This window comes from Aspergillus tanneri (assembly GCF_003426965.1).
Source record: "Aspergillus tanneri strain NIH1004 chromosome Unknown AapTan_6_pilon_pilon_pilon, whole genome shotgun sequence".
NCBI lineage: Eukaryota > Fungi > Ascomycota > Eurotiomycetes > Eurotiales > Aspergillaceae > Aspergillus > Aspergillus tanneri.
The window spans coordinates 935,598-950,613 of NW_022984633.1; the positions used below are offsets into that span (position 1 = coordinate 935,598).

General features: G+C 48.6%; 3 protein-coding genes and 1 non-coding gene across 4 annotated transcripts; 2 read left to right on the forward strand and 2 right to left on the reverse strand.

The window, feature by feature from the left end:
- Positions 1–337: 337 nt before the first annotated feature.
- ATNIH1004_008343 (putative pyrimidine 5'-nucleotidase) lies at positions 338–1,317 on the forward strand (the record flags this gene model as incomplete). Its single annotated transcript, XM_033572954.1, has 5 exons — positions 338–406; positions 466–478; positions 533–568; positions 631–1,056; positions 1,139–1,317. 5 exons carry the CDS (start codon positions 338–340, stop codon positions 1,315–1,317), a joined length of 723 nt encoding a protein of 240 aa, XP_033423506.1.
- Positions 1,318–1,665: 348 nt separating this feature from the next.
- On the reverse strand, positions 1,666–1,737 carry ATNIH1004_008344. The gene has a single exon. It is a non-coding gene; the product is annotated as a tRNA-Arg (tRNA).
- A 640-nt stretch (positions 1,738–2,377) lies between these two features.
- On the forward strand, positions 2,378–6,521 carry ATNIH1004_008345 (putative dynactin; the record flags this gene model as incomplete). The annotated part of the gene is made up of 3 exons (XM_033572955.1): positions 2,378–2,812; positions 2,876–5,131; positions 5,184–6,521. The coding sequence occupies 3 exons, from the start codon at positions 2,378–2,380 to the stop codon at positions 6,519–6,521; spliced, it is 4,029 nt and encodes a 1,342-aa protein (XP_033423507.1).
- Positions 6,522–7,497: 976 nt separating this feature from the next.
- Positions 7,498–13,244, reverse strand: chsE (chitin synthase class Va; the record flags this gene model as incomplete). Its single annotated transcript, XM_033572956.1, has 4 exons — positions 7,498–7,529; positions 7,590–12,817; positions 12,873–13,061; positions 13,132–13,244. 4 exons carry the CDS (start codon positions 13,242–13,244, stop codon positions 7,498–7,500), a joined length of 5,562 nt encoding a protein of 1,853 aa, XP_033423508.1.
- Between the last annotated feature and the right edge of the window lie 1,772 nt (positions 13,245–15,016).

A 15,016-nucleotide genomic window follows, 5' to 3' on the forward strand; every position in this document is an offset into this window, starting at 1 on the left:
GAGACGCAGAAATGGTATGGAGAGAGAAAGAAAGTGTTAAGAGCTTCGAAGCGCAACTTGCTGGCCGACAGGCACTAAACCACATTAGGAAAGCGCTTCGATCGCGGAACCCCGTGCTCTCCGCAGACCAATCATGGCGATTCAATCGAATGGAGTGAGAGGCAATGACTCCTTGGTCATGAATCAATGTCTGCGCCGTTCGTTCTCCTCTGCTACTTTCCGTACGCCCGTTGGGTGTCGCTTAGTTCCTACATCGCTATTTTCATCTTCTGTACTGCTGTCGTCTTTCTCCCGCATTCGTTATACCTATCGCATTCCACCACCTAACCGAAGAACCATGTCGAGCGTATCACATTTCACGGAGCCTGACCCTAGGCCAGTACTGTTTTTCGATATTGATAATTGTGTAAGTGTCTGCAATTTTGGTTTTAGCATTACATTTCTAACAGTCGCTGTGATCTATAGCTTTATTCTAGAGGTGTGGAACCCCCAAAGACATGGCGGAGTAATTGACTGACAAGTCGTCGAGTAGGATGCAACATCTTCGATGAAATGCAAAAGCTCATAAGTAAGCAAGTAATGTGATAACAACTAGAATCAGCTTCTCACGGGTTATGTGCACTCTGACAGATAAATTCTTCACCACACACCTCTCTCTCACGGTGGATGACGCCCACCACCTTCATATGAAATACTACAAGCAGTATGGTCTCGCCATCGAGGGCCTTGCCCGCCATCACAAGATTGACCCCCTCGTATTCAACCACGAAGTCGACGATGCTTTGCCGTTGGACAACATTCTGAAACCAGATCCCAAACTGCGGAAGCTGCTCGAGGACATCGATAGAGATAAAGTGAGGCTGTGGCTTCTCACTAATGCATATGTCACCCATGCCAAACGGGTCATCAAACTGCTGGGGGTGGATGACATGTTTGAAGGTGTCACTTATTGTGATTATTCACAGACCCCGCTAGTTTGCAAGCCCAGCCAGACCATGTACGAGAAGGCCGAGAAGGAAGCAAAAGCTCCCAGTAAAGACAAGTGCTACTTTGTTGGTACGTTTATCCTTCACTACTGCGTCTCCTTTTTCTTTCTTCCAGAGGTATGAATAACTGACGCTGACTGGATACTGTGAAGATGACTCTCATTTGAATTGCAAACATGCTGCGGATCGGGGTTGGATCACCGCCCATCTCGTTGAGCCCGATATTGCCCTTCCTTCGACACCGGCATCGCAGTACCTAATACGAAACCTTGAAGAACTCAGGACCTGCTTTCCGCACCTGTTTAAGCATGATACTACGACTGATGATTGATAGACCTATGCGATAGAGTTATATGTGTATATGGTGGATTGTGTTTATGGATATTATGGATTATTGAGCAAAGTTACTACAGTTACTTTGGGTGATGCTCACTTACCTTATTTGGTTGCTTATAAAGGTACATAGAAAGAGAGATACTCAAATTATACCCGTTCTAGCTCTCGTAGAAGCTCGTCAAGGTCAAGCAAGGGTCACCAAAGGGTACAGGACTTTGGGATATGGTCAGATACGACTTCGCCTACTAAGCCGTAGTTCAGAAAACACGAAGATAGTCTCAGAAGCTCTCTCAGCCGAGAAGCACGGAAAGTCGAATGGTAGATTAAAAAAGGAAAAACATGTTGACCGACGCAGGGATCGAACCTGCAATCTTTTGATTCGTAGTCAAACGCCTTGCCATTGGGCCAGCCGGCCTGTGATTGGCCATAATAACACGAGCCCCTTCTATGAAGCTCATTTGCCAGATCTTTCAGGTTTGATTGGAGTATCGAGAGAGCCGGTGGTGAATCCAAGATCTTGGATATAATCCCGCTTGCTAATAATCCCAGCCCACAGTATTTGCATGGATCGTATGAGGCGATATTGGTATATATAGCGGAGTCCAGTTAAAGAGAAGATTGCTGGATAATCATAGCAGTTGAGCCTATAGGGGCTCTTTATCGACTATAAAATGAGCAGTATATATGAATTGTATTTATCAAACACCACAGTGGCAATCATACATGACTGATGTGAGGGGAGAGTAGACACTCCTCTTCCCTATAAAGGTGCAGTAGGGGCGTCATTGTCACGTCTGGCAGTATAAGGAATAAGATGGATGTCGACATGACCCATCCCGGATGATGTAGATAGGGGTTTATTGACACGAGGCTCTGGATGGAGGAGATACTGATGCCTCAGGCGTCCACAGCCCTGCTCGTGGACCGCGTCCTGAGGCTCCGGACGGAGAGCCGCCGACGGATAAACAACGTCGACCCCTTTCTCACCGCGACGTTCATTCTGCCCCTTCCACGGCTATTGCTGGTACAGGGGCGCAACTCCTTGATGCTCGATAATGGCTGATCTATCTACCGGCCATGTCGTCACTCTGACGGACGGTCGGCAGGCTACCGTTCGATTCGTTGGGACGACGCATTTTGCAGCTGGTGACTGGGTCGGAATCGAACTAAACGAGCCCACGGGAAAGAATGATGGCGCTGTTCAGGGGGAACGGTACTTCGACTGTGAGCCAGGGTATGGTATGTTTGTCCGGCTGTCTGCTATTGCGGCCGTTGTTCGACAGCCCGTGCGCGAGGCCAAACCTACGGCAAAGGGGAATACCAATGTTCCACCACCTAGCAGAGGTCGGGCCCAGAGCGGCGTTGCTGCAGGTAGTACGGGTATCAAGAAACCGGGGTCTGTGCCAGCTACGAATTCAAAAAGACACAGCACCAGCCCTGCCAGTCCAACTCCCGCGTCCAAAGTTACGGCCCAAAGATTGTCATTGAAAGTATGCCAGCACCGTCCTATGGAAGTCACTGGCCTGTGACATGCTAACAATATCCTATCGCAGTCCCCTGCAAGGTCTCCGACGAAGCAGATGTCGGCTGCATCCACGCCGCTTTCATCTCATCGCCCGTCCCTCAGTGGTGCCTCTCGGCCAACTGTTGCAACCCCCAAGTTGCGACCATCTGTCGGTGCTAAGTCTTCCATGGGTCCTCCGCCTCCTCTCTCAGCAGCAACCCGGACCTCGCGACCCTCAATATCCGGGTCTACAAATAAGACAATCAGACAAAGTGCGCAAGACGCCCCATCGGCCTCGATAGGATTGGCAAAGCGCACAGTCTTACGGCCGACGGCTCCCAACAAGACGTTAGAAGAACCAGAAAGCGGACAAAGCTCGAACTCTGAGGCTTTCGAGACGGATTCTCAGGAGCCCGGAAATGTTCCGGAGAATGAGGAATCGACTCCCAAAGCGTCCCAGCCGACTTCAAGCTCTCTGCGAGCAGGTGTTGGTCGTCAAGGGCCATCCTCACCCTCATCACAGCGTCAAATTCAAAACAGCGCGGTAAACAGGGAGATTGAAGAGCTGAAGACGAGACTGCGGGTGATGGAGAAGAAACGAACAGAGGATCGAGAGAAGCTCAAGACTCTGGAAAAACTGCAGTCTGAAAGGGATAAATTCGAGGCCATCATCCAGAAACTGCAGGCTAAATATCAACCCCAGCAGGCGGAAATCAGCGATCTGAGGAGAAAGTTAAAGGATTCGGAAGCGAAGCTTGAGGAGGTTGAGCGGCTTCAAGCAGAACATGAATCCATCATGGAAATGGCAACTCTTGACCGTGAAATGGCAGAGGAAACGTCGGATGCTTTCAAACATGATTGCGAGGTGTTGAGAATGAAAGTCGAAGAGCTCCAACTGGAAGTTGAAGTTTTGCGTGAGGAGAACGAGGAGCTTGGCCAGGTCATGAGTCCCGAGGAGAAATCTAGCCAGGGATGGTTGCAAATGGAGAAAACGAATGAACGACTCCGCGAAGCGCTTTTGCGCCTTCGTGACATGACTCAGCAGCAGGAACAGGAGCTGAGAGAACAAGTCAAAGAGCTAGAGCAGGACCTGGAGGATTACGCAAGCATTAAGTCGCAGTACGAGTCTACAAAAGAAAAGCTGCTTGTGTCGGAAAACAACGTCGAAGACCTTAAGCAGCAATTAGAGACCGCACTTGGTGCGGAGGAAATGATCGAAGAGCTTGCAGACAAGAATATGCGCTACCAAGAGGAGATTAACGAACTTAGTGCGGCCATAGAGGACTTAGAGGCTTTGAAGGAAATCAATGACGAGCTCGAGTATAACCATATCGAGACAGAAAAACAACTGCAAGAGGAAATCGATTACAGAGAAGGCTTGTTCAATGAACAGTGTCGGAAGATTACCCAACAAGACGAGGTCATCGATGACTTGGAATACACCTTGGTCCGTTTCCGAGAGCTGGTGTCTACCTTACAGGGGGACTTGGAGGATATGCGGGCATCGCAACAGATATCTGAGGCCGAGGCCAACGATTTCACCGCACGTTCCCGGGCCATGATGGATCTAAATTTGAAACTTCAGGCGTCGGTCACGAAGACACAGACTAAAACTATCGACATCGAACTCGGCCATATGGAGGCGGAGGAAGCCACCCAGCATCTGTCTATCTTGAAGCTGTATCTTCCCGAATACTTTGAAGGAGAGCGAAATTCGATTCTCGCCCTTTTACGTTTCAAACGTGTCGGTTTCAAGTCTTCATTGATGATCAATGCCATTCGCGAAAAGATCTCTGAGCAAGCATCCATAACCACCGCGTTGGAAGATTCCTTCTCTGCATACGATGTTCTGGAGAAACTTTCGTGGATAGCTTCTCTATGTGAACGCTTCGTGAACTACATTACTAGCTGCTCTGCAGACGTCTTTGGAAGTATCCAGCCCACGCTTTTTGAAATGGAGCCCGTGGAACGCACCCTGAATTTTTGGATTGAATATTTGAAAAAGGACGAGCTGAAAATGAAGAAATGTGGCATAGAGTTGCAAAGATCCATCGCCCTAATGTCTCACCTCGCTGAAAATTACCTGCTCAGTTCGTTGGAGGTCTTTGCTGATGAGCTTTGCATGCGCTCAACGTTGACGCAGTCGTATATCGACCACACAGCCGCGTCCATATCACGACTGAGGACACTGCTATTATCCAAAATCTCGACCCCAGACGGCGGTGATGAGGAAATCGGCTTTCTCTCAAATAAAATGGAGGGATTCGTTACCCATGCTCGTGGGCTGAAAGTTGCCATGGGTAAGGTTTATCGGTCTCTCGACGAACTGCGGTTGAGGTCACTTTCACTTTCCCCAGTTGTTTCCGGGCCATTCAAAAAAAACCGAAGAAGCCGCAAAGGAGCTTTCCGAATTAGCTCGACATCTTGGAGAGAATATTGTACTACTGTTGGGCGATGACAGCCGCACGGAGCCGTTTACTTTGGAAGAGGCGTCAAGAAGTATGTCTCAGATCTCGACTCTCTATGCTCAACCATCAGAATCAGGCAGCGAAAGCAATGATACCATGTCTTTTATTTTCAACAGACTACGCAGCCTTGGGGGATGTATAGAAGAACTTGAATCCATCTCATCCGATCTCACTATCACGACAGAATTTGAGAAGCATTCTTCCCCTTGGATTGCTAGGGCTGCGGAGCTGAAGTCGAATAAGACCACTTCCCCCGATGCGGACGATGAAATTCGCCGCCTGAAGAATGAGATTAACGAAGCGTCGACAGCTCTCGGCGTGAAGGACAAAACCATCGAAGAGCAAATCATCAAAGTAGAGACCGTTGAAGCCCGAATGCGCGATGCAACGAAGAAGGCCTCCATGGTGAAAGAACTCGAGGCTAAGATTGAGGAGATGCGGACGAAGGAGTTGGAGCTCGAGGGACTCGTGAAACAACAACGTAGGGAGCTCCAAGACATGGAGACAGAATGTGACGACATCAAAGCACGGCTAGACAAGGTCAAAAGGGCTTCCGGAGCAGCCGGTATCGCTACGACCGACGGTGTGGTCGTCGATGCCGGCGTTTCGCTGGCCACCATGCGGGAGAATGAGGCCCTAAGGGCAGAGGTAGAGAGCCTTCAAGCGGCTGTACGCTATCTACGCGAAGAGAATCGACGTGCCAATATCCTCGACCCGTACTCTGTTCAGCGTTCTGCAGAGATGTATTCATGGCTTGATGTGCCTCTCACCCAGACAGTGGGTTCTCCGCGAGAGAAGATACAGCAAACGGCGGCTGAAAGCAGGGATGTCTTCACTCATCTCCTCAAACTAACCAAGGAGTCCAACGTTTGTGATCTGAAGTTCACCATGTCCCAAGATAGTACCAACCGTACTGGCTGGCGTCCATCGAAGACCAAGCTTCGATATCAGGTACTTCAACAGCAGGAGAATTTCGAACGCTGGGTCGAATGGAGAGACGACGTCGTCACCGAGGAACGCGAACGGGACAGACAGACCGCTGCAAGAAAAGAGCGACTTGCCCACGGACGGGCTCACGGACATGCTCCGCGGAACTCCGTGTTCGGCGGCTTTCCTCAAGGGATGGGCCATGGGATGATGGGACGCGCATGGCAGATCCTAGGTATGCAGCAGGACCGCAAGACCGCCAACAGGCCGGTGGAACCTACAATAGCGCCTTCATTCTAGTGGATATGTAAACCTAACTCAACGGCTCATTTCTCAGCGCCATATTACAACATCAGTCCGTGAATACGACTCGGCCGTGACATGCTTTCAACCAACAGGCTGTCAATTAACGCTCTAGAGCCGATTCATCTATTATGACTAGATAATTTGATCTAGCACCCATGAGAAAAGGTGTTCATATTACTCGCCCTGTTCAAATCTCCTTTGCTGTCTGGCGTGATATGCTCCATTGAATTGGATCCATGATATCTTCAAGAAATTCGGACAGCCTTCTGGATTTATTGTTGATAAAGAGGCATACCACACTCCCCATATACCTGAGGTACAACGCTGTTCCAGTTCCCTGGTTTTGTTTGCCTGTGCCTTCCAACGATATGTGGACTCTTACTTGAGTCCACCTTTCGACTTTTAACAGGACACCAACAATGATCCAGTTTAGTTGCATTCAGCCAAGATATCTACATAACGCAGAGTCTCAATTAATTTGGGACTGCAGAAAATCACCAGAAAGCATATTGGTGGTACCCATGTTAATACGAAAAGAGTGTAACCCAGTCATGTCCATCATAACTATTGCATTATATATTCTGCTCCCTGTATGTATCTGGGTGTAAATAATAATTACCTAAGTGAACATTTAACTAGCACAAACTTCAACGCTCAACCATACTATGTTCCAATGAAAAAAAAGACATGAAAAAGAAAATAATGTACAACTCCATGCTTAAGCTGTTGAATCTAAACCAAGTAACATGCATATGCAATATAAATCAAATGACCAGCAAGTTTTTGGAAACAAGTCCTGAAGGTGACAACAGGTGAAGGTGTCTTGAATTTCAGATCGTCACTTCTGGGTAGTAGAGACAAACACTCGCTGTGGGTCACATCGTAGATGGTGAGGAATTAGGCGGGAGAGATTGATCGTGGTATCATGTTTCTTTGTCCTAGGCAAGACAGGTGTGAAGCAAACGGATGATCAAAGAATGCCAGACAGAACTGCCTCGGTAGCTACAATGATTGTATGTCAGAGATGATGAAAAAATAGACTATATGGAAGGCGATGCTTACCTGAATTGATATACGGGCGTTTGGCATCCAAGTTCACACCAAAGCGCCTCTCCAACTCTTGCTTGATGCTCTTCTTCGTCACGGTCATGAGATCCACGGACCTCAGGATATCGCGGATTTCTGCGAGGATGGCATCGTCGCTTGGCAGGTGACTAAGGTCCTCCATTTCCATGTCCATATGCTGGCTCATCATCTCCGATGGTGCTAAAGACATACGAGACCCATGTTGAGGGAGATCAAGGTGTGACACGGGTCGAGCGCCAGGGAATCCGTATTCGGATTGCCCAGGGTGGTAAGACCTGGTACCATAAGAAATGCCAGAGACTTCGGACCGATCGTCCCGAGAGGTTTGCGCCTCCCACAATTCTGCCTGGTACTCTTCCCACTTCTTCTTTGGAATGGACGCGGGGTCGAACTTTCCTTCGTCGGAGATGACGATTTTGCGGCCCTTTTCTCCCGTGATAACACGAGTGTTACCCCATGAGAAGTCATCCATGTTCCAAAATGAGTACAGAGGAAGAGCCAGAGCAAACACAGGCATGGCGAGGATGTAGATGATCATCCAGCCAATCATTTCCCACTTGCGGCGGAGAATAAAAATGATTGCTTGTAGACCGTAGATGGCTGCAAGGAGGACGAATGCCGTCCATGGGATAGTAGACGAGTCTCGAATAAGCCAGACAATAAGATAGATGATGTAAGCAATAGTAACAGGTTGGATGGCAGTACTGAGAAGGTCAATAAAGACGATAAACCGCATACTAAAGCAGCAGAAACCGCAAAGTTGTTGAAGAGGGATCAATTCAACCAGGTTATGGACAGTAGAGTTGATCCACCGACGACGTTGCGACAAAAACACAGCCCAGCTTTCAGGGGCAATCGTCCAAGCATGCGCACTGAAGATATATTTGGTCTTGTATTTGGGATGATGCTTTAAGAGAAGAGTCGTTAGATAACGGTCCTCGCCTAGGTGCAGGAGGTTCTTCATATGAAGGGTATCGACACGGATCTCAGAATAGGAATTCACGACCTCGTGGCTGACAAAAAGTGGCTTTGCGGCTTCTGCAGAGCGAATGCGGTACATGGAAAAACAACCTGGCATACAAGTGACGGACCCAAACAGACTCTCGAAGGCCTTAATGAGGTTGTGGGATATATAGTATTCGTAGACTTGGATCATAGTCACCGCAGATGTTTTGGAATTAGTCAGGGCCGTTTCTCCACAGACACCAATGACACGAGTATCACCCAGGAAGGATGCCACCATTCGAGTGGCTGCATCGGGAGCAACGACTGTATCCGCATCGACCTGCAAGATAAACTCGTAGAACGTTGGATTGACACCAATGACATTGCGTATCTGATGGTGCATCTCCAGTTCCATGGGACTCATGGGAAGATTGTAATGAACACGGTTCAAGAATCGCATTAAAACCATCTGTGAGTCCCGTTTGCCTCGGTTACCAGGGCGCGATACTTCGGAAGGCTTTCCAACCTTAACGATAACAAGGAAGGGAACAATGTGACCCATGACTTCGTACAGGCCTGAATACACCTTGCCCATATTGTGCTGCTTCAACCCTTCCCCTAGGCCCTCCAAGCTGAGTGGTTCGGGATCCACTGATTCCGGGACCCCGAGAATGTCGAGAACTATCCTAGGCGTAGGACGGTCATTCCCTTGTCCAATAATCATACCGTCACAGATGATAACAAGAAGTTTACGTTTGTCATCATACTGCATCCGAGCCATGGAATCGATGGCACGGCGAAGAGACTCCTCATCTTCTGTATATGCTGGCACCTGACAAATGATGAACTTATCGAGATTTTCAGGGACGGTCTTTTTCCCAAATTGGAGGGCAGCCAGGAATTTGGAGAGCACAACCAAGCAAATGAAGATCGAAATTGCGAGGAGGAAATACTGAGAAAACTGACACTTGACCGAATTACGTGTATCAATGTGGCCCACGAAAAATAGATTGTCCAAGCAGAGCTGCATTCGGTTCCGAAGCGCTTCATCCATGTTCAGATTTTGCCAATATTTGGTGATGTCCTTACCAGACAGTTGCTGGAAAAGCTGCACCACCTGAGGGTCCATGAAGTCACGGTCAACATTAGGGGGAACCTCTTTCCCAGGGGGGGCCTGAACCCTTCGACCGCCAGCGACATACTCCGTCAAGTCATAGATATTGCCGTTGATGCTTGCGATCGACTTCGACTGTTTATCTGCCAGAGTTGTAAGGTACTGCTGACTGTAGCCGATGTATCCCTTTTTGTAGTTCGCCTTCAGGGTAACCATTTGTTCGTAGAACCAATCGGGGCGCGAGTCATTAGTGAAGTAGCGGAAGTCATGATATCTGGCATTGGGATCGCCGGCGCTGATAGTTGTGGCCGAGCCAGACACATTCGTCGGTTTGTAGTCCAAGAGCACTGCTGGATTAACCTGCCCATCTTTGCCTTGACAGAGAGCGGAAACCTGCACTGGAAAGAGGCCAGTCGCATCGAACCCTGCATATTTCTTCAACGCTGACTCTGGTACGACGTCTGGATAATGGGTGGGCATGAACTTGTCGAGGTCAAAAACCACCCCACGAATAGCAATGTAAGAGCTATGACCCTTTTTACCATCATGCGACGATAACTCAGAAGCTGAATAAACGTGTTGTGTCGGACATATTAGACCGGGAAGGCCGACAATGATAAAGATTGCGATGCCACAACTGAGCCAGATAATCAGGTTGATGGCAAATTTTTCGCGCCATGCGGTTCGCACATCCTTCCGTTTCATGCGGCCAAACACTTTAATTACCCAGTCAGGTATGTAGAAGGTGAGCAGGTAGACAATCGCCATCCAACGTTTGCGGCTACCAGAAACAGGAGTATCGTCTACCTCTTCCATTTTCTTTTCATTTCCCTTCTCCAACATCTGCTCCCTGGTCTCCAAATTGCGGAACATGTCGCCTGAATTGAAGGCAGAACCACCGGCATCAGAGCGTCCATCCAAATCACGGCTACCAAAGTACCCCTGTTTGTTGTCCTCTCCATAGATATATGTGCCAGGAGTCTGGTCGGCAGGGTTGAGAAGACGGACCTTGGAATCCATGTAGCCAGCACTCCGAGGATGCAGCAAGTCGCCGCCTTCATCTGACCCTTCAGCGGCGTAGACAGGAACGACCTTCTCCCCTACCTTCGCTAGATCTGCCCAACAACGCTCGCTAAGAAAGACGCCTGTGCTGCCAACTCGAGCTTCGTTTCCAGGCCATCGCTTCTCATCCAAGACAACCTCTGACTTCTCCTTATCACTGCCAACCACGACGTTGCCGATTTCGGCCAACCCGAGGAATTCAGCAAAAGGAAGGAAAACGCTAAAATCAGCGTTTCTAAGTCGTTGACTGATCTCAGCAATGCCGAAAGTCTGCACTTGGGCACGCACGCATTTGCTGTCGAACTGATTCGCAATTCGTCTGTCGTTTGGCTTCAGACAAAAGACAAAATATGGGTTGAGATTGGGCGAGCTCAGACTTTTACTGACAATGTCCAGCGAGGAGAGGAATTGGCCCGCAGCACCTTGCATGCCACTCCCGATCATGTTGCTCTTCCGCCTAGATGAGGCCTTGGTCGAGCCACCCACTTGGCTGTCATATTCATCTTGATCGTCGGCAGCCGGGGCATCGAAAGTAAGTCTGCTGGAGGGACTGGTTTTACGCCTAGCCATGCTCGGCATTCGCAGAGGCTTTGAGCTTACTTGTGCCTGCATGATGGCTGTTTTTTCTTTCGGGTGCGTCACAGTCTGCAACGCCTCTTGACCAAAGAGCTCTCTCACAAAGTCACTGCTTGTGGACTTCATAAGGTTCATCAGATCTCCTGAAACAACTTCTCCGTTCTCCTCAATTAAACCGGCGGTAGAATAATCGACTTCACCAGCAAAGTGTTTCACCGTAAAAGCTGAGCGTCCCCCTTGAGAGACATAGCCAGTCCCATGGGAGCCCCCAACGGTAATGGCCGGATTCTTGTTTTCAAAACGTTTCCTTACAGACTCGAGGAACTGGGAGTCTGTCCGTCCGCGTCTGGTCTGGTCATCAAGAATGCTTAGAAGTCCATTACCTTGTTTCAGCAGACCACGAACAGCATCGGTGTTGTCGAAGTAACTGGTGGCAGGCACAACAACCTCCTCACGCTCTAGCATATCGGCTTTCCTGTCAAAGAAGGACTGCAGGCAAAAATTGTACAACGACTCAGTCGCCGCATTGCTGAGCAGCTGGTCTAAGGTAGAGCCTGTGGCACAGGCTTGAGCGAATCCGGGGAAATCAACGATCGAAACAGTATTAGAAACACTGTCCTCGGCAGCGCATATCCTTTGGTTGACCGTTTCAATCACGTATGCGACTAGAAGGGAGTAAATGGTTCGAGCAAGCTCATCCGCATTCTGGCGTGCGCCCATTGGGTCAAGCATCACAGTTACTCGCTCGCGGTGAATTGTCTTTGTCCGGTATCCGAAGCTATTTTCAAGATCTTCGACGCTGAGACCCATGAAAGCGGCAACGATGGAGAGAACATCTTTGTTCCTCACCATAGTGATGGTTTCGCCACCCTCGTGAGAATATCCACCAGATTCTTCAGCAGAAGTGGTGGTGGCTTGTCCGCTGATGAAATCCAGCTGGCCAATATGCAAGATAGCGGCAAGGATCTGGCAAATCTCGGCAATTTCGCTTCGAGGGAATTCCAGCTTCCTCAGCGCGGTCTTGAAATGCTGGAAACCATCGGCATCATTGATGCCAACCTTCAACTGCGTGGGATGACCAAGATATCTCCATCTTTTATGGCTCACCGAAGCCGACGAGAGCTTTGCACCAGTTGAAACATGTACGGGGTTGTCAAAGCCCAAATGGGCCTTTTCGGCAGCGCTCGTCCCGGCCAGAAGATAGTAGAGGGCATGAAAACTTCGTTCTCCGGTAGGCACGGATGCAATCCGACTTCGCTCGAGTCTATGGTCAATGATCTTACCACCAATCAGGGTAGGGCTAACAGAGGTCGACCCATCGTATTGTAATTCCAAGAAAAGACCAGCTTTCGATGCGGTTGGGGTGGTCAATGATTTCGTTGTCGTTAAGGTATCGAAAACAAAGGCAGCATAGGACAATTTCGATGACAACGGCGTTGACGAAAAGGACAAAAACGCAGACACCACATGTGCACGAATCGTGGTTTTCCCAGCCCCGCTCTCTCCTCTGGAAAGAAATGGTTAGCTCCAGTAAAGATCAAGACACATCGATAAGCACATACAGAAAAACAATGGCCTGGTTCTCCCCACGAGCTCCGAGACGAGTAAAGGCGCGTCGAGCGAGGTCCTCCGCTTCCCCCATGGCACTACCCTCTTTGGCGCCATCAGGACCCTTCGATGATGAAGTATATGTGTTGAGGCTGATCACCGCCTGGGAAGACAGGCGAGCTGTAGGTAAACCGACATGGAATCTATAGGGCAAATATATTCAATCAGTATCCTGTACGGGCCGCAGGGTTGGAAATAAACCGGGGATCATACCGGCTGGCCAGATGCGCCGTCAAATGTGTGTCGGACTGTAGATGCGATGGCAACGAGGGAAGTGATGACTGCGCATGGGTTGGAGTGCTCCCCACTGGGGATTGCCCGACCATTCTGTTGGTCGTGTCGAAGCCTCGACACTAGGAAATTTCCACGAACTCTTTGGGAGCAGTAAAACTAGGATAACTTGACAGATCCGAAGATCAGGCAAAAAAAAAAAATAAAATAAAATAAAATAAAATAAGAATAAAAATAAAGAAAGAAAGAAAGGAGGAGAAGAAAAAGAATCTCAGGCGACCTCCTCAAAAGGTCTGGAATTTGGCAGAGTCCTAGATTCGACTGGACAACATGGACGACGGCAGACTAACTTAGGATGGAGGAATGCGGCCTTTGCGGCTGGTAAAATTGATTGGGAAATTCCTAGCAGTTGAAAGGCGACAAAAACATTGCTTGCACAGCGGACGAGACAGGCAAACAGATAACTGGACAGTTCAAGATTGGCGTAGATAACAGCTGGGACCTGAGATTCGAGCACAGGAAATCTGACTTGAAACAACCCGTGGTCCCGCAAAGAAACGAGGGACGATAGAGAGGGGTGGACCTAGCTTAAGACGGAGCAATTGTATATAGAGTGGTCAAGGATAAAACGAAGGTAGGTGAATGATCATTAAGTACAAAGCAGTAACAAAAACAAGCAAGATGAAGATGCTGCTGCGAAGAGATGGGGAAAAAAGAGAGTCAAATGGTAGACGAACAAGAAGTGATTAGTGGCAGTTCCGGGGAAAAAGACGCCCAGGTTGCCAAACTGGGTAAGTGTGTATTCAGTATTGTTACCACCACCGTGGTACATACAAAACAAGACTGGGTGTCGGTGTCTTCATTTTTCAAATTACTAGGAAGTCCGACCATTTACGAGAGAGGTGGTATTATTGTATCTAAACCCGACCTACTCCGTACTCCTCCCAGGTACGGAGTGCTCCACAGAGTATGTACTAGGTACTTAGGTAGGTGCTATGTAGCTATAGGGTATGGAAGGAGGAGTAAATTTACACCCTCTACTGCACTTCTGCATACAGGATGGACTGAATTCCTCGACGACCACCACATCAGCTGCATTGTGTCTGCATGGATTATAATGTGTATTGATGGATGGTGATCATTCGTTATAATTTTAGACAGCCAACCAAGGACCAGTAGATTAGGGAACGTCCAAGTGGGGATTCACTCCCAGTTGGTTCTAAATCCCAGGTTGTTTAGTTATGTTAATAGGTCGTTGCTGGTGATTCACCACCAGAAGTTCAGATAAATACTATTACAAAGTACATACGCTCCCGAGGGCCGTCTCAGATAAAATACTACCATGGATTCCGTATCCATACCTGGGAGAAAAGACGGAAATCCCGTCCATTCGATACTGTGTACGTACTATGTCAATCATTCAACGCCACACGCGGATGCCAGTCAAATATCATTCGGACCCTAATCAAGCCGTCAGGGGGTTTCATTAACTAAGTAGCAATTGACCCCCTTGACAATTCGAGTCGAACACTATCCACAGAGCGGAACCAATAAATGCAAGTTGCACCTCGGCGGACTTTTCCGCCCCTCCATATACCTTAGTACCAAGGTACTGTGACGCTCCATATACTCGCTACCGGAGTGGTCTATCCATTGTATCTACCTGGATATGGGACATTAAAGAGTTTATGGATGTATGGTTATGGCACTCTGTTCATGTCACAGGTACCTTGAAGATCGATTATGATGGGTGACTGAGCCAAAGAACAGACGGGGAGACCAGGAGAGAAAAGATAAGAAGTCATATGGGAGGAGAATTTACATGTGGATCGGATCATTCGATCTGTTATTAGAAGGGGAAAGGCGT